General features: G+C 66.9%; 2 protein-coding genes across 2 annotated transcripts; one reads left to right on the forward strand and one right to left on the reverse strand.

Moving 5' to 3' along the window:
- The first annotated feature begins 260 nt into the window (after positions 1 to 260).
- Positions 261 to 4,978, forward strand: INO80E (INO80 complex subunit E). Its single transcript, XM_075727477.1, is given in 9 exon segments — positions 261 to 281; positions 284 to 355; positions 1,047 to 1,095; positions 1,098 to 1,116; positions 1,232 to 1,284; positions 1,397 to 1,471; positions 2,448 to 2,613; positions 4,533 to 4,735; positions 4,974 to 4,978. Coding segments are annotated over 9 exon segments (663 nt in total).
- A 2,179-nt stretch (positions 4,979 to 7,157) lies between these two features.
- On the reverse strand, positions 7,158 to 18,842 carry LOC142597044 (myc-associated zinc finger protein-like). The gene is given in 10 exon segments (XM_075727478.1): positions 7,158 to 7,165; positions 8,342 to 8,459; positions 8,461 to 8,486; positions 11,405 to 11,576; positions 11,668 to 11,730; positions 17,785 to 18,020; positions 18,023 to 18,080; positions 18,083 to 18,281; positions 18,283 to 18,486; positions 18,649 to 18,842. Coding segments are annotated over 10 exon segments (1,278 nt in total).
- Between the last annotated feature and the right edge of the window lie 622 nt (positions 18,843 to 19,464).

A 19,464-nucleotide genomic window follows, 5' to 3' on the forward strand; every position in this document is an offset into this window, starting at 1 on the left:
GGAGAGCGGCAAGCGGGACGGGCGCCGCCGCGAGCCAATGGGGACTCTGGAAGCGGGAGGCGGGACGGGCGCCGCCGCGAGCCAATGGCGCGCGGCGCGGGGCAGCGGCGCCAATCGGAGCTCGGGACGCGCGGCGGCGCTGAGCCAATGGGAGGCAGGGCAGCGGAGGCGGGGCGGGCGGCGGCGGTGAGCCAATGGGGGGGGGAGGCGGCGCGGCGGCGGCCAATGGGGAGCGGCGCGGGGCGGGGCGCGGCGGCGGCATGAACGGGGCGGCCGAGCCGATGGCGGCGGCGGCGGCGGCGGCTACAAACGGCGCTACCGGGCGCTCAAACGGCGCCTGAAGCTGCTGCTCTACGTGAGGGGGCGGGGACAGCGCCGGGGGCGGGGCCGAGCGGGCCGGGGGCGGGGCTGAGAGGGCCGGGGCGGGGCTACGGGGAGCTGGGGGGCTGAGGGGAGGTGGGAGGGCTGAGAGGGCCGGGGGCGGGGGCTGAGAGGGCTGGGGGCGGGGCTATCGGGATGTGGGTGGGGCTGGGGCCAGGTGGGAGGGGCTACAGAGGGCGGGCAGGGCTATGGGGAGGTGGGAGGGGCTGAGAGGGCTGGGGGCGGGGCTACGGGGCTGGGGGCGGGGCTATGGCGATGTGGGTGGGACTATGGGAAGTGGGAGGGGCTGAGAGGCCAGGGGCGGGGCTGAGAGGGCAGGGGCGGAGCTATAGAGATGTGGGAGGGGCTGGGACAGGTGGGCGTGGCTGATAGGCCCAGGGCGGGGCTGAGAGGGCAGGGGGTGGGGCTATGGGGATGTGGGAGGGGCTATGGGGAGGTGGGAGGGGCTATGGGAAATGGGAGGGGCTGGGGGCAGGTGGGCGGGGCTGGTAGGCCCAGGGGGCGGGCTATGGGGGTGGGCGGGGCTGAGAGGGCCAGGGCGTGGCTATGAGGTGGGCGGGCGGCTGCAGGAGGTGGGCGGGGCTATGCAGAAGCGGGGGGGGGGCTGGGCGAGGGGGCCTTCACCCACGCTGCCGTCCGTCCATCCGTCCGTCCGTGCCCCGCAGGAGCAGGAGTGCTTCCAGGAGGAGCTGCGCCGCGCCCAGCGCAAGCTGCTGAAGTCTCGCGGGACAAAAGGTACCGGAACTCTCCGGAATCACCCCAAAAACACCCCCCAGCCCACCCCCCCCCCCCTCTCAAAATTGGGGGAGGGGTCTGGGGGTGACCCCCTTCGCCCCCTCCCCCGCCGCAGCTTCCTCCTGGACCGCCTGCTGCAGTACGAGAACGTGGACGACGATTCCTCAGGTAACGAGGGGGGGAGGGGAGCGCAGAGGCGCCTCCCCTCCCCCATTGCGTGTCCCCCACCGCCCTCCCCCCCCCCCCTGCCCCGTGCGTCTCACCCCCCCACCCCCCGCAGATTCGGAAGCCACCGCCTCGTCCGACAAACAGCGACGGGGAGGGGGCCAAGGGGCGGAGCCTCCCCCGGCAAGAGGTAAAGGGGGTGGGGGGGGGGGGGGGCTAAGATGGCTGCCAGCGCTAAGGGTGAAGGGGTCGGGGCCTTAAGATGGCCGCCAGTGCTAAACAGAGCTGACAGCAGGGGTGGGGGGGTCCTAAGATGGCTGCTGCCAGCAATAAAGATGGCTGCCAGCACGGCGGGAGCTTAAGATGCCCACCAGCATTAAATATGGGCAACAGCAGGTGTAGGGGGGGGGACCTAAGATGGCCGCTGCCAGCAGCAAAGATGGCTGCCAGCAGCGGGAAGGCCTTAAGATGCCGCTACCGCTAAACACGGCGCTGCCAGGAGTAGGTGGGGGAGCCTAAGATGGTTGCTGCCAGCAGTAAAGATGGCTGACAGCGCTGGGGGCGGCTTAAAACGGCTGCCAGCACGAAGCATGGCTGACAGCAGGGGTAGGTGGGGCCCTAAGATGGCCGCTGGAGCGAGCGGGGCCGTAAGATGGCCGCCAACACTAATCATGGCTGACAGGAGGAGTAGGTGGGATCCTAAGATGGCCGCTGCCCACAGTAATGATGGCTGCCAGTGCTGGGGGGGGCCTAAGATGGCCGCCAGCCCTAGACATGCTGCTTGCAGCTGTAGGTGGGGTGCTAAAATGGCCGCCGCCAGCACTAAAGATGGCTGCCGGGGGGGGGTGGGGGGGGTGGTGTGGCTCACAAGATGGCCGCCAGCAGCAAAGATGGCTGCCAGGGCCTGGGCCGGGGCTTAAGATGGCCGCCAGCGGGCGGAGGGCGGGCCCTAAGATGGCCGCCACCTGTTAAAGGGGGGTGGGGGGGGCGTGGCCAAGATGGCCGCCGCTGTGACGCGCCCTCCCCTCCCCTCCCCCCGCAGGCGGCGCAGCCCCCCGCCCTCCCCTCCCCCCCCCGGCTTCCCCCTGGCCCGCCCCCCGCCGCCGCCGCCCTACCTGGTGAGTGCCCCTCCCCCCCCCGCCCCTCCCCCGCCCCCTTCCCCACAGCGGTGGGGGAGGGGGCGGGCCCCCGGCTGACCCCGCCCCTCCCCCCCAGTTGGCCTCCCCCCCCCTACAGCCCCTTCCCCGCCGAGTACCTGGCCCCCGAGGCGCCCCACCCCCACGCGCCCCGCCCCGGCCCCGCCCGCCGCCCCAAGGGCTCCCGGCGCTGCAGGTACGGGGGGAGGGGCGCTGGGGGGCACCTGGGGGTCACGGGGCGCTTGGGGGATGGGGAGGTCACTTGGGGGTCACTTGGGGGCTGGGGGGGCACCTGGGGGTCACGGGGCGCTTGGGGGGTGGGGGGGTCACTTGGGGGTCACTTGGGGGCTGGGGGGGCACTTGGGGGTCACGGGGCGCTTGGGGGGTGGGGAGGTCACTTTGGGGGTCACTTGGGGGCTGGGAGGTGCTTGGGGGCTGGGGGGGGCACTTGGGGGTCACGGGGCGCTTGGGGGGGTGGGGAGGTCACTTGGGGGTCACTTGGGGGCTGGGAGCTGCTTGGGGGGCTGGGGGGCACTTGGGGGTCACGGGGCGCTTGGGGGGTGGGGGGGTCACTTGGGGGGTCACTTGGGGGCTGGGAGGTACTTGGGGGGCTGGGGGGGCACTTGGGGGTCACGGGGCGCTGGGGGCTGGGGGTGGGGGGGTCACTTGGGGGTCACTTGGGGGCTGGGAGGTACTTGGGGGGCTGGGGGGGCACTTGGGGGTCACGGGGCGCTTGGGGGGTGGGGGGGTCACTTGGGGGTCACTTGGGGGCTGGGAGGTGCTGGGGGGCTGGGGGGGCACTTGGGGGTCACGGGGCCTTGGGGGGGTGGGGAGGTCACTTGGGGGTCATTTGGGGGGGTAGGAGATACTTGGGGGTCACGCGGTGCTTGGGGGGCTGGGGGCAGGCTTGGGGGTGGGAGGTACTTGGGGGTCACAGTGCGCTTGGGGGGGCACTTGGGGGTCTGGGAGGTATTTGGGGATCACGGGGTGCTTGGGGGGCTGGGGGGCACTTAGGGGGCTGGAGCACTTGGAGGGCTGGGGGGGGCACTTGGGGGGCACCACGGGGGCAGTTGTGGGCTTGGGGGGGGGGGGGTCATTTGGGGGTCACTTGGGGGGTGGGAGGGTAGTTAGGGGTCACAGGGCATTTGGGGGGCTGGGGGGGTCACTTGGGGGGCTGGGAGGGGTCACAATGGGGTACTGGGGGGCTGGGGGGTAGTTGGGGTCAAGGGGGCAGTCGGAGGGACTTGGGGGGGTGGGGGGGTTGCTTAGGGGTCACAGGGGTACTTGTGGGTCACAGGGAGGGTGGTTGTGGGTCACAAGGGGGCACTGGGGGTCACAGAGGCACTTGGGGGGTCATGGGGGGCACTTGGGGGTCACAGGGGGCAGTTGTGGGCACTTGGGGGGCCACAGGGGACACTTGGGGGTACAGGGGCAGTTGTGGCCCACGAGGCAGGGCGTTCGGGGCACTTGGGGGTCACAGGGGCAGTTGTGGGTCACAGGAGACACTTGGGGTCACAGCGGATACTTGGGGGTCACGGGTGGGGTCAGCAGGGGCACTTGTGGGGCTCTGGGGGTCACAGGGGCAGTTGTGGGTCACAGGAGACACTTGGGGGTCACAGGGTGGGGGTCGCAGGGGCACTTGTGGGGTACTTGGGGGGTCACAGAGGACACTTGGGGGGTCGCAGGGGCACTTGTCGGTCAGAGGGAACACTTGGGGGTCACAGGAGCACTTGGGGGTCACAGGGGACACTTGGGTGGTCCAGGGTGGGGGTCACAGGGGCACATGCGGGGCACTTGGGGGGTCACAGGGGGGCACTTGGGGGTCCCAGAGGACACTTGGGTGTCACGGGGCGGGGGGTTACAGGGGCACTTGTGGGGCGCTTGTGGGGGCACTTGGGGGGTCACGGGGGGCACTTGGGGGTCACAGGGGCACGTGGGGGTCACGGGGTGGGGATCGCAGGGGCAGCCGTGGGTCACGGGGCAGTTGTGGGGCACTGGCAGGCCCCTGACCCCCGCCCCCCCACCCCCCCGCAGCTGCCCCCCACCCCCCCCGCTGCCCTTCCCCTCGGGGGCGGGGGCCGGGGGCGCCCCTCCCCCCCGCCGCTGGCGCCCCCCAAGGGCCCCCCCCCCCGTGCCCAGCACCGTGCCCCGGCGCATGCTCAGCGACGCGGGGGAGGGCAGCGGCGACGACGCCCTGGACGGGGACGACGAGCTCGTCATCGACATCCCCGAGGTGACCCACGGCGCGACCCACGGCCCACGACCTCTGACCCATGGGCTCCGACCTCTGACCCACGGCCCCCGACCTCTGACCCACGGTGTGACCCACGGGCCACGATCTCTGACCCATGGGCTCCGACCTCTGACCCACAGCGTGACCCACGGCCCCCGACCTCTGACCCACGGCCCCCGATCTCTGACCCACGGCCCCCGACCTCTGACTCACGGCCTGACCCATGGCTCCCAATCTCTGACCCATGGCCCCCGACCTCTGACCCACGGCCCCCAACCTCTGACCCCCAGTGTGACCCACGGCTCCCGACCTCTGACCCACAGCGTGACCCATGGCCCCCGACCTCTGACCCACAGCGTGACCCATGGCCCCCGACCTCTGACCCACGGCGTGGCCCATGGCCCCCGAACTCTGACCCACGGCCCCCAACCTCTGACCCCCGGCGCGACCCACAGGCCACGACCTCTGACCCACGGCCCCCGATCTCTGACCCACGGCCCCACCCATGGCCTGACCCACAGTGTGACCCACGGCCTGACCCATGGCTCCCAATCTCTGACCCATGGCCCCCGACCTCTGACCCACGGCCCCCAACCTCTGACCCCCAGTGTGACCCACGGCCCCCGACCTCTGACCCACGGCGTGACCCACGGCCCCCGAGCTCTGACCCACAGCCCCGCCCACAGCCCCCAACGTCCGACCCACCGGCGCGACCCATGGCCCGACCCCCAACCCCGAGGTCGCGACCCCCGGCTGTGGGTGGGGGAGGGGCAGCGAGCGCGGTGGAAAAAAAAGGAAAAGGAAAAAAAACAAAAAAAAAAAAAACACAAAAAAAACAAGAAATTGTGGCACGGCGCTGCTGGGGGGTGGAATTTGGGGGAGAAAAAATACAATTTGGGGAAAAAAATCACAATTTGAGTTAAAAAAATCACAATTTGGGGGGAAAAAATGCAGAATTTGGGGTGAGGAAAAAATGCACAATTTGGGGAAAAAACCCACAATTTGGGGGAAAAAAGCCCCATAATTTGGGGAAAATATGCACAATTGTTAGGAAAAAGCACACAATTGAGGGAAAAACAAAAATTTTTGGAAAAAACTTTGGGGGGATAAAAATTTTGGGAAAAAAACCCACAATTTGGAGGAGAAAACACAATTTGGGGAAAAAACCACATTTGGGGGAAAACCACTTACAATTTTTGGGGAAAAAAACCCCAAAATTTGGGGAAAAAAACAAAATTGGGGTGGGGGGGGAACAAAATTTTTTTGGGGAAAAAAGCACAATTATGGGGGAAACAAAAATTCCTCCTGAAATTTGGGGGGGGAAAACCAGAATTTTTGAGAGGAAACCCCAAGATTTTGAGGGAAAACTCCAAAATTTTGAGGGAAATCCCAAAATTTTAGTGGAAAATCCAGAACTGGGGGGGGGGGAGGGGCGGGTGTGCCACCCCGCGCGTCGTGGGCGGGGCGATGACGTCACCCCGCGTGGCCCCGCCCCCTCGCTGACCCCGCCCCCCCCATGACGCGCAGTGGGCGGAGCCGGAGGCGCCGAGCGTTTATTGGGCGTCGCTCCCCCCCCCTCCCCCCCCCCCTCCCCCCCCATTGGCGCGCGGTACAAAATCCCGCCCCGCCCCCCCCCGCCGCGCCGAGGGGCGGGGCCACGGCCACGCCGTGGGGCAGCGCCCGCCCCATAGCACCGTGGGGCTGCCCCCATAGCGCCCTGGCCCCGCCCCATAGCGCCGTGGGGCTCCTCGTCTCCGCCGGATCCTCTTCACCGTGGGGCTGGGGGGGCGGGGAGGGGTCGCTGTGGGGCCCGGCACTGCTGTGGGGCTCGGGGATGCTGTGGGGCTGGAGGTCGCCGTGGGGCTCCAGGTCGCCGTGGGGCTCCAGGATGCCGTGGGGCCTGGAGATCTCCGTGGGGCTGGAGGTCACCATGGGGCCCATCGCTGCCGTGGGGCTCCAGGTCGCCATGGGGCTGGAGATCGCCATGGGGCTGGAGCTCGCTGTGGGGCTGGAGGTCGCCATGGGGCTCCAGGACGCCGTGGGGCCCGTCACCGCTGTGGGGCTCCAAGTCGCCGTGGGGCTGGAGGTCGCCGTGGGGCTCCAGGACGCCGTGGGGCCCGTCACCGCCGGCGAGGCTCCAGGTCGCCGTGGGGCTCGGGGATGCCGTGGGGCTGAAGGTCGCCGTGGGGCCCGTCGCCGTGGGCTGGGGGTCGCCGTGGGGCGGGGCGGGCGCCCCCCTCACCAGGGCTGGCTGACGCCGGGCGCCCCCTCCATGGGGAGCACGGCCACGGCGGGGGCGGGGGGGCCGGGGGCCGCCATGGGGCAGGGCTCGCCCGCACCTGTGGGGAGACGGCGTCACCCCACGGCCCTGCCCCCGCTATGGGGCAGGGCGCCCGGGCACCGCGGGGTGACCCCCAAGTAACCCCGCCCTGTGCTACGGGGCTGCCCCACAAGTACCCTCCACCCCGTGCTATGGGGCTGCCCCCCACATACCCCCCACCCCCGTGCTATGGGGCTGCCCCCACAAGTTACCCCCCACCCCCGCGCTATGGGGCTGCCCCACAAGTACCTCCCACCCTGCGCTATGGGGCAAGATGAGCCCCCCCCACCCCCAGCGCTGTCCCCTCCCACCCCTCGCTATGGGGCAGGGCACCTGGGCTCCGTGGGGTGACCCCCAAGTAACCCCACCCCCGTGCTATGGGGCTGCCCCCTAAGTACCCCCCCCCCACCATGCTATGGGGCAGGGCTCCCGGGCTCCATGGGGCTGCCCCCCATCCCAGGCTCTATGGGCCTACCTCCTATCCCAGGCTCTATGGGGGCTGCCCCCCAAGTCCCCTCCGACACCCACGCTATGGGGCAAGACTCCAGGCTCTATGGGCCTACCTCCCATCCCAGCTCTATGGGGCTGCCCCCCAACTTCCCCCTGACACCACGCTATGGGGCAAGACGCCAGGCTCCATGGGGCTGCCCCCCAAGTCCCCTCCGACACCACGCTATGGGGCAGGGCTCCCAGGCTCTATGGGGCTGCCCCCCATCCCAGGCTCTATGGGGCTGCCCCCCCAACTTCCCCCTGACACCACGCTATGGGGCAGGGCTCCCAGGCTCTATGGGGCTGCCCCCCAAGTCCCCTCCGACACCACGCTATGGGGCAAGACTCCCAGGCTCTATGGGGCTGACCCCATCCCAGGCTCTCTGGGGCTGCCCCCCAACTTCCCCCTGACACCACGCTATGGGGCAGGGCTCCAGGCTCTATGGGGCTGCCCCCCAAGTCCCCTCCGACACCACGCTATGGGGCAAGACTCCCAGGCTCTATGGGGCTGACCCCATCCCAGGCTCTATGGGGCTGCCCCCCAAGTCCCCTCCGACACCACGCTATGGGGCAAGACTCCCAGGCTCTATGGGGCTGCCCCCCATCCCAGGCTCTATGGGGCTGCCCCCCAAGTCCCCTCCGACACCACGCTATGGGGCAAGACTCCCAGGCTCTATGGGCTGCCCCCCATCCCAGGCTCTCTGGGGCTGCCCCCCAAGCTCCCCCTTCCGCCGCCGCCGCCCCCCCGCGCCCCCCATCCCGCGGGCCTTGCCTTGTGGGCGCGCGTCAGCGGAGCCGGCGGCGGCGGCGGCGGCAGCGGCGGCGGCGGCCCCCCCTGGGGAGCGGGGCCCTGGGGGCCGGGGCCGGCGCCGTGGGTCGCGCCGTGGGTCTGGAGGTGGCCGCTGAGCTGGGCGGGGGTCTTGCAGTGAACCCCGCAGAGTTTGCAGAGCAGGCGGCGGGGGCGGGGGGCCGCCAGCCCGTGGTCCTTGGCCGCGTGCACCCCGCAGGTACGCCGCCGTGGCGAAGCCTGGGGGGGGCGGACGGAGAAGCGGCGTCAGACCCACGGCGCATGGGGCGGGGGGGGGGCGGGGAGGTGTGGGGCAGTGACCTACAGAGACCAAGAGCCATGGGGCGCTGCCCCATAGAGCCTGGGAGCCATGGGGTGGCGACCTATAGAGCCCGGGAGGTGTGGGGCAGCGCCCCATAGAGACCAAGAGCCATGGGTGGTGCCCCATAGAGCCCGGGAGGTGTGGGGTGGTGCCCCATAGAGCAGAGGAGCCATGGGGCTGTGCCCCATAGAGCCTGGGAGCCATGGGGTGCTGACCTGTAGAGCCTGGGAGGTGTGGGGCGCTGCCCCATAGAGCCTGGGAACTGTGGGGTGCTGACCTACAGAGCCTGGGAGCCATGGGGCTGTGCCCCATAGAGCCTGGAGCTGCGGGATGCTGCCCCATAGAGCAGAGGAGCCATGGGGGTGGTGACCTATAGAGCCTAGGAGGTGTGGGGTGGTGCCCCATAGAGCCTGGGAGCCATGGGGTGGTGACCTATAGAGCCTAGGAGGTGTGGGGTGGTGCCCCATAGAGCCTGGGAGCCATGGGGTGGTGACCTATAGTGCCTGGGACATGTGGGGCAGTGCCCCATAGAGCCTGGGAGCCGTGGGGCGTGTGCCCCATAGAGCCTGGGAGCCGTGGGGTGCTGCCCCATAGAGCCTGGGAGCCATGGGTGCTGCCCCATAGACCCTGTGCCCCATAGAGCCCGTGCCCCACGGCAATGGCAGCCCTACCTGTGCCGGTGACCCCGTGCCCCACGCAGCCTGTGCCCCATAGAGCCTGCGCCCCATAGAGCCTGCGCCCCACAGATCGCTGCCCCACAGGGAGAGGAACCCTCTGCCCCACGGAGCCGGGAGATCCAACCCTACCCTGAGCCATCGCCCCCGAACCGAGCCCCTCACTGCTCCCTGTGCCCCATAGCCTGCCCCATGGCTGCCCCACAGCTGCCCCACGGCGCCTGCCCCACAGGGACACCATCCCTACATAGGAACAGCCGGGAGAACCAACCCTACCCCAAAGTGAACCCCGAACCGAGCCCCTCACTGCTCCCCATGCCCCATAGCCTGCCCCATGGCCTGCCCCACAGCTGCCCCACAGCGCCTGCCCCACAGGAACATGATCCCTACACAGGGACAGCCGGGAGAACCAACCCTACCCCAAACCAACCCCCAAACCCAACCCCTGACTGCTCCCCATGCCCCATAGCCTGCCCCACAGCTGCCCCACAGCTGCCCCACGGTGCCTGCCCCACAGGGCCGCCATCCCTACATAGGAACAGCCGGGAGAACCAACCCTACCCCGAGCCATCACCCCCCAAATGGAACCCCTCACTGCTCCCTGTGCCCCACAGCCTGCCCCACAGCCTGCCCCACAGCCTGCCCCACAGCGCCTGCCCCACAGGAACGTGATCCCTACACAGGGACAGCCGGGAGAACCAACCCTACCCCAAACCAACCCCCAAACCCAACCCCTGACCGCTCCCTGTGCCCCATAGCCTGCCCCATGGCCTGCCCCACAGCTGCCCCACAGCTGCCCCACGGCGCCTGCCCCACAGGGCCGCCATCCCTACGTAGGAACAGCCGGGAGAACCAACCCTACCCCAAAGTGAACCCCCAAATGGAACCCCTCATTGCTCCCTGTGCCCCATAGCCTGCCCTATAGCTGCCCCACAGCTGCCCCACAGCGCCTGCCCCACAGAGACACCGTCGCTACATAGGAACCACTGGGAGAACCAACCCTACCCCGAGCCATCACCCCCAAACCCAACCCCTGACCGCTCCCCACGCCCCGTAGCCTGCCCCATAGCCTGCCCCACAGCTGCCCCACGGTGCCTGCCCCACAGGGCCGCCATCCCTACGTAGGAACAGCCGGGAGAACCAACCCTACCCCGAGCCATCACCCCCAAATGGAACCCCTCATTGCTCCTGTGCCCCACAGCCTGCCCCACAGCCTGCCCCACAGCTGCCCCACAGCGCCTGCCCCACAGGAACGTGATCCCTACACAGGGACAGCCGGGAGAACCAACCCTACCCCAAACCAACCCCCAAACCCAACCCCTGACCGCTCCCTGTGCCCCATAGCCTGCCCCATGGCCTGCCCACAGCTGCCCCACAGCTGCCCCACGGCGCCTGCCCCACAGGGCCGCCATCCCTACGTAGGAACAGCCGGGAGAACCAACCCTACCCCAAAGTGAACCCCCAAATGGAACCCCTCATTGCTCCCTGTGCCCCATAGCCTGCCCTATAGCTGCCCCACAGCTGCCCCACAGCGCCTGCCCCACAGAGACACCGTCGCTACATAGGAACCACTGGGAGAACCAACCCTACCCCGAGCCATCACCCCCAAACCCAACCCCTGACCGCTCCCCACGCCCCGTAGCCTGCCCCATAGCCTGCCCCACAGCTGCCCCACGGTGCCTGCCCCACGGTGCCTGCCCCACAGGGCCGCCATCCCTACGTAGGAACAGCCGGGAGAACCAACCCTACCCCGAGCCATCACCCCCAAATGGAACCCCTCATTGCTCCCTGTGCCCCACAGCCTGCCCCACAGCCTGCCCCACAGCCTGCCCCACAGCGCCTGCCCCACAGGAACGTGATCCCTACACAGGGACAGCCGGGAGAACCAACCCTACCCCGAGCCATCACCCCCAAATGGAACCCCTCATTGCTCCCTGTGCCCCATAGCCTGCCCCATGGCCTGCCCCACAGCTGCCCCACAGCTGCCCCACGGCGCCTGCCCCACAGGGCTGCCATCCCTACGTAGGAACAGCCGGGAGAACCAACCCTACCCCAAACCAACCCCCAAACCCAACCCCTGACCGCTCCCCACGCCCCGTAGCCTGCCCCACAGCCCCCCGCCCCGCCCCACGGCGCCGGCCCCACGGCGCCCGCCCCCCCACCTTTGTTGCAGAGCTCGCAGACGTGGTTGGGCCCCTGGCTGTGGACCTTCATGTGGTCGGAGATGTAGGCGGCGCTGAGCATCTTCCCGCAGACGTGGCACGGCACCTTCTCCTCGTGCCGCACCGTGTGCGCCCGCAGCCGGTCCTTGGTGGCGAAGGCGGCCTCGCACGTCTGGGGCGGGGAGGAAGGCGTGGGGCGCGCCGTGGGGCGCGCCGTGGGGCGGGGGGGTGGGGGGAGGGCAGGGGGGGGAGGCGGCCCCTACCTCGCACTTGAAGGGTCGCTCCGTGGAGTGGACCTGGCGCACGTGGCTGTTGAGGTGGTCGGGGCCTGGGCGGGGGGAGAGGGCGGGGCGCGGTCAGGGCGCGGCCGCCGGCGGCAACGGGGGCGATGGTGGGGCCAGCAGGGACGCCGTGACGGCCGGCGTCAGCGTGACCGCCAGCGCCGCCGGTGCCACCGTGGCCACCGGGACCACCGTGGCCACCGGCAGCATCATGGGCTCCAGCGTCACCGGTGCCACCAGTGCCACCATGGCCACCAGCGTCACCGTGGCCACCAGGCCCACCATGGCCACCAGCGTCACCATGACCAACAAACAGTGCCACCATGGCCACCAGCATCATCATGGCCACCAGCATCACCGTGGCCACCAGCGTCACCGTGGCCACCAGCGTCACCATGGCCACCAGTGCCACCATGGCCACCAGCGCCACTATGGCCACCAGCATCACCTTGGCCACCAGCATCATGGCCACCAGGCCCACCATGGCCACCAGCATCATCATGGCCACCAGCATCATCATGGCCACCAGTGCCACCATGGCCACCAGTGCCACCATGGCCACCAGGCCCACCATGGTCCCCACCGTCATGGCCACCGGGCCCACCATGGCCACCAGTGCCACCATGGCCACCAGCATCACTGGTGCCACCAGTGCCACCATGGCCACCAGCATCACCATGGCCACCAGCATCACCATGGCCACCAGCATCACCGTGGCCACCAGCGTCACCGTGGCCACCAGCGTCACCGTGGCCACCAGTGCCACTATGGCCACCAGTGCCACTATGGCCACCAGCATCACCTTGGCCCCCACCATCATGGCCACCAGGCCCACCATGGCCACCAGCATCATCATGGGCTCCAGCATCACCGGTGCCACCAGTCCCACCATGGCCACCAGGCCCACCATGGCCACCAGCATCATCATGGCCACCAGTGCCACCATGGCCACCAGGCCCACCATGGCCCCCCACCGTCATGGCCACCGGGCCCACCATGGCCACCAGTGCCACCATGGCCACCAGCATCACCGGTGCCACCAGTGCCACCATGGCCACCAGCATCACCATGGCCACCAGCGTCACCATGGCCACCGGGCCCACCATGGCCACCAGTGCCACCATGGCCACCAGCATCACCTTGGCCACCAGCATCATCATGGCCAACAGTGCCACCATGGCCACCAGCGTCACCATGGCCACCGGGCCCACCATGGCCACCAGCATCATCATGGCCACCAGCATCACCTTGGCCACCAGCATCACCTTGGCCACCAGCATCATCATGGCCAACAGTGCCACCATGACCACCAGCATCACCATGGCCACCAGGCCCACCATGGCCACCAGCGTCACCATGGCCACCAGCGTCACCATGGCCACTGCTCCCACCATGGCCACCAGTGTCACCAGTGCCATGAGCATCACCATGGCCACCAGCGTCACCATGACCACCAGTGCCACCATGGCCACCAGTGCCACCATGGCCACCAGCGTCACCATGACCAACAGCATCACCATGGCCACCAATGTCACTACGGTGCCCAGTGCCACTGTGACGGCCAGTGTCACCATGACCTCCTGTACCACCAAGACTGCCAGCGTCACCGTTGCTGGCAGTGACACTGTGGCCACCAGTGACGCCGTGATCACCAGAGTCAGCACGACCACCAGCGTCACCAGTGCCCCCATGACCACCGTGACCACCAACATCACTATGGCACCCAGTGCCACCATAACCACCAGTATCACCACGGTCTCCAGCGTCACCATGACCAGCAGTGGCACTACGACCAACAGTGTCACCGTGACTTCCAGCATCACCGTGACCCTGAGTGCCACCACGACCACCAGCATCACCATGACCACCAGTATCATGATCTCAGCGTCACCATGACCACCAACGTCACTATGGCACCCAGTGCCACCATGACCACCAGTATCATCACGGTCTCCAGTGTCACCATGACCTCCAGTGCCACTAAGACCACCAGTGTCACCATGACCAACAGCGTCACCATCGCTGGCAGTGGCACCGTGACCACCAGTGACGCTGTGATCGCCAGTGTGAGCGTGACCACCAGTGCCACCATGATCACCGGTATCATCACGGTCCTCCAGTGTCACCATGGTCTCCAGTGCCACCAAGACCGCCAGTGTCACCATGACCATCAGTGTCACCACAACCACCTTGTCACCATGACCTCCAGCATCGCCGTGACCACCAGCATCACCGTGACCACCAGCATCATGATCTCCGTGTCACCATAACCACCAACATCACTATGGCACCCAGTGCCACCGTCACCACTGCTATCATCATGACCACCAGCGTCACCATGACCACCGGTCCAACCATGACCACCAGCATCACCACGACCACCAGTGTCCACCATGGCTACCAGCGTCACCACGACCACCAGCACTGCCGCGACCATCGGTGTCACCATGACCGCCAGTATCATCATGGTCTCTGGTGTCACCATGACCACCGGCATCACCATGACCTCCAGCATCACCACCATCACCAGCATCACAGCCTCAGTGTCACTGTCACCACCAACGTCACTATGGCACCCAGCGTCACCATGGTCTCCAGTGCCACCACGACCACCAGTGTCACCAAGACCACCAGCAGCACAATGACAACCAGCGACCTCAAGTGCCACCGTGACCACCAGTATCACCATGAGCACCAGTGCCACCAGACCACCCAGTACCGTGATGTCCGGCGTCACCAGGACCACCAGGGCCACCGTGACCCCCAGCAACCGTGTGCACCGTGACCACCAGCAGCACTGTGACAACCAGCGACCTCAAGTGCCCCCATGACCACCAGTATCGTGATCTCCAGCGTCACCGGGACCACCAGCAGCGCGATGACAATCAGGGACCTCAAGTGCCACCGTGACCGTCAGCACCGCCAGCGCCACTGTGGACCAACAGCACCATCAGGACAACCAGCGTCACCAGGACCGCTGGCGTCCCTGTGACAACCGGTCACCATGACCACCAGCGCCACCATGACCAATGGCGTCACCATGGCCAACAGCACCACGGCCAATGGCGTCACCGTGACCAACAGCACCACGACCAACAGCATCACCATGGCCACCAGCATCACCCTGACAACCAATCGTTGTCACTGTGACCACCAGCACCTCTATGACAACCAGTGACCTCAAGCGTCACCATGACCAACAGAGTCTCCATGACCAACAGCACCACGACCAACAGCGTGACCGTGACCACCAGTGCCACCATGACAACCAATCGTTGTCACTGTGACCACCAGCACCACTATGACAACCAGTGACCTCAAGCGTCACCATGACCAACAGCATCACCATGACCAACAGCATCACTGTGACCAATGCCATCGTGACCACCAGCGTCTCCACAACAACCACTGTCACCATGACCACCAAAGCCACCATGACAACCAGTGATCTCAAGTGCACCATGACAACCACTATCACCATGACCACCAGTGTCACCAGGACCACCAGTGTCACCATGACCACCAGTGTCCCCATGACCACCAGCATCTCCACAACAACCGTTGTCACTGTGACCACCAACAGCACCGTGACAACCACTGACCTCAAGTGCACCATGACCACCGGTGTCTCCATGACCACCAGTGTCTCCATGATCAACAGCATCACCGTGACCAACGCCATCATCACCACCAGCGTCTCCACAACCATTGTCACCATGACCAACAGCACCATGACAACCAGTGATCTCAAGTGCACCATGACCACCAAAGCCACCATGACAACCATTGTCAACTTGACCACCAGTGTCAGCATGACCAGCAGTGTCACCATGACCAGCAGTGTCACCGTGACCAACAGCGTCATCGTGAGCACCGCCAGCGCGATGACAACCAGTGAGCTCAAGCGCGCAATGACCACCATAACCACCAGCGTCACCATGATCGCCAGTGTCTCCATGATCAACAGCGTCACCATGACCACCAGCATCACCGTGACCACCTCTGCCACCATGACAACCATTGTCAACTTGACCACCAGTGTCTCCATGATCAACAGCGTCACCATGACCAACAGCGTCACCATGACCAACAGCATCTCTACAACAACCATTGTCACCATGACCACCAACAGCACCATGACAACCAGTGATCTCAAGTGCACCATGACCACCACTATCACCATGACCACCAGTGTCACCATGACCAGCAGTGTCACCGTGACCAACAGCGTCATCGTGAGCACCGCCAGCGCGATGACAACCAGTGAGCTCAAGCGCGCAATGACCACCCATAACCACCAGCGTCACCATGATCGCCAGTGTCTCCATGATCAACAGCGTCACCATGACCACCAGCGTCACCATGACCACCTCTGCCACCATGACAACCATTGTCAACTTCACCACCAGCGTCACCATGACCACCAGCGTCACCATGACCACCAACACCACCATGACAACCATTGTCAACTTGACCACCAGTGTCACTGTGACCAACAGCATCACCGTGACCAACAGCGTCCCCATGACCACCAGCATCTCCACAACAACCGTCGTCACTGTGACCACCAACAGCGCTATGACAACCAGTGAGCTCAAGCGCACAATGACCACCATGACCACCAGTGTCACCATGACCACCAATGCCACCATGACAACCATTATCAACTTCACCACCAGTGTCTCCATGACCCCCAGCGTCACCACGACCACCAGTGTCACCACGACCAGCATCGTCACCATGACCAGCAGCGTCACCATGACCAGCAGCGTCACCATGATCGCTAGTGTCTCCATGATCAACAGCGTCACCATGACCACCAATGCCACCATGACAACCATTGTCAGCTTAACCGCCAGTGTCACCACGACCAACAGCGTCACCATGACCAACAGCGTCACCATGACCAACACCGTCATCGTGACCACCAGCGTCTCTACAACAACCATTGTCACCATGACCAACAGCACCATGACAACCAGTGATCTCAAGTGCACCATGACCACCAGTGTCAGCATGACCACCAGTGTCAGCATGACCAGCAGTGTCACCATGACCAGCAGTGTCACCGTGACCAACAGCGTCATCGTGAGCACCGCCAGCGCTATGACAACCAGTGAGCTCAAGCGCGCAATGACCACCATAACCACCAGCGTCACCATGATCGCCAGTGTCTCCATGATCAACAGCGTCACCATGACCACCAATGCCACCATGACAACCATTGCCAGCTTAACCGCCAGTGTCACCACGACCAGCAGCATCACCATGACCAGCAGCGTCACCACAACCAGCAGCGTCACCACAGCCAACAGCGCCACCGTGACCATCAGCGTCACCGTGACCACCAGCGTCACCGTGGACCACCAGCGTCTCCACAACAACCACTGTCACCATGACCACCAAAGCCACCATGACAACCACTGACCTCAAGTGCACCATGATCACCACTATCACCATGACCACCAGTGTCACCGTGACCAACAGCATCATCGTGACCACCGCCAGCGCTATGACAACCAGTGAGCTCAAGCGCGCAATGACCACCATGACCACCAGCGTCACCATGATCGCCAGTGTCTCCATGATCACCAGCACCCACCATGACCACCAGCGTCACCATGACCACCTCTGCCACCATGACAACCATTGTCAGCTTGACCGCCAGTGTCACCATGACCATCAGCGTCACAATGACCTCCAGCGTCACCACGACCAGCAGCGTCACCGTGACCAGCAGCGTCACCGTGACCTCCAGCGTCACCACGACCTCCAGCGTCACCACGACCGTCCAGCGTCACCACGACCAGCAGCGTCACCGTGACCAGCAGCGTCACCACGACCTCCAGCGTCACCACGACCAGCAGCGTCACCATGACCAGCAGCGTCACCGACCAGCAGCGTCACCCACGACCACCGGCATCACCACGACCACCGGCGTCACCGTGACCACCAATGCTACCGTCACAACCGCTGTCACCCGCGACCACCGCCACCACTGTGACAACCACCCACCCCCCCCAGCCCTGCACGGCACCCCCAGCCCCACCCCCCCCCGCGCCCCACCCCCCCCTTTGCCCCGCCCCCTCGCCCCGCCCACCTGGAGAAGCTCTTCCCGCAGTGGCTGCAGATGTAGGGCTTGTGGACGGCGCCGTCGTGGGAGCGGACGTGGTAGCTCATGCGGTCCTTGCGCTTGAAGCGCTGCTGGCAGACGGGGCACTGGTAGGGCTTCTCGTCCGAGTGGGAGAGCTTGTGGCGGTTGAGGTGGTAGACGTCGCGGAAGGCCTTCCCGCACATCTCGCAGGCGTGGTTCTTCCGCGCCCCGCTTGGGCGCCGCCGCCCGCCGCCGCCGCCGCCGCCGCCACGCCGCTCCCCCCCTCCGCCCCGCCGCCGCCCCCCCAGCCCCCGAAACGCTCAGCAGGCTGAGGGGCACCATGGTGGGCATCTTCATGGCGGCGGGGCCGGGGCGGGCGGCTTTGGCGCCGGTGTGGATGGCCTCGTGGCGCCGGAGGTTGTAGCCGTTCTTGAACTCCTTGGCGCAGAGCGAGCAGATGTAGGGCCCTTTGCTCTTGGACTTGCGCGGCGCTTCCGCCGCCGGCCGGCGGCACGGGCGGCACGGGCGGCGGGGCCGACTCGGGGGCGGGGGGTTTGAGGGCGGCGGCGTCCACGGTGGTGGCGGCGGCGGCGGCGGCGGCGGCGGCGGCGACGGGGGCGGTCTCCGGCGGGGCGGCCAGCACCGGCAGCAGGTCCACCTGCAGCGCCTCGGCGGGGGGCGGCGGGCGGCGGCGGGGCGGCGGCGGCCTGCGGCGGCACCAACGGCACCGTCACCGGCGGCGCCGTGACCACCGGGGCCGCCGGCGTCGCTGCCCGGCGTCACCGTGAGCAGCAGCGTCAGCGGTGACGGCTGGCGTCACCATCGCTGGCAGCGACACCCGTGACCGCCGGCGGCCCCAGGGCTGGTACGAGCGCCGGTATCGGCACGACCGCCAGCGCCAGCGCGGCTGCCGGTGCCCCCCGCGACCGCTGGCGACGGCTACCAGCGTCGCCGTGACCGTCAGCGTGGCCACCGGTACCACCAGCAGCAGCCGGCGTGAGCGCCGGGTGCCAGCGGCGCGCCCGTGAGCAGCGGTGCCCCCCAGTGCCAGCAGCGTGAGCATGACCACCGGTGCCAGCAGTGCGCCCACGATGACCAGCGCACCCCAGTGTCACCGGCACTCCCAAGCGCTCAGCAGTCCCACCGGTGCCCCCAGTGTTTCCAGCGCAGCCAGGACAACCAGTGCCGGCAGCACCACCAGTGCCAGCAGTGTCACCAGTGCACCCACGATGGCCGGTGCACCCCCGTGCCACCAGTGTCACCAGTGTGAGCGTAAGCGCTGCTGTCAGCACGATGACTGGTGCCACCAGTGCCGCCAGTGCCCCAGTACCACCAGCGTCACTGGTGTGAGCATGATGACCAGTGCACCCAGTGCCACCGGTGCTCACCAGTGCCCCCAGTGTGAGCGTGAGCACCAGCGTCACCAGTGCCGCCAGCGCTGCCAGTGCCAGCGGTGCCAACAGTCTCACGGCTGCACCCATGATGACCAGTGCACCCAGTGCACCCAGTGCTACCAGTGCCCCAGTAGCACCAGTGCCTCCAGCGTGAGCGTGAGCACCAGTGCCCGCCAGTGCCACCAGTGCGAGCACGACCAGCGGTGCCACCAGTGTCACCAGTGCACCCGTAACGGCCAGTGCCCCAGTACCACCAGTCTCACCAGTGTGAGCATAAGCATCAGTGCCCCC

The sequence above is a fragment of the Pelecanus crispus genome, unplaced genomic scaffold, assembly GCF_030463565.1.
Source record: "Pelecanus crispus isolate bPelCri1 unplaced genomic scaffold, bPelCri1.pri SCAFFOLD_407, whole genome shotgun sequence".
NCBI classification, from domain to species: Eukaryota; Metazoa; Chordata; class Aves; order Pelecaniformes; family Pelecanidae; genus Pelecanus; species Pelecanus crispus.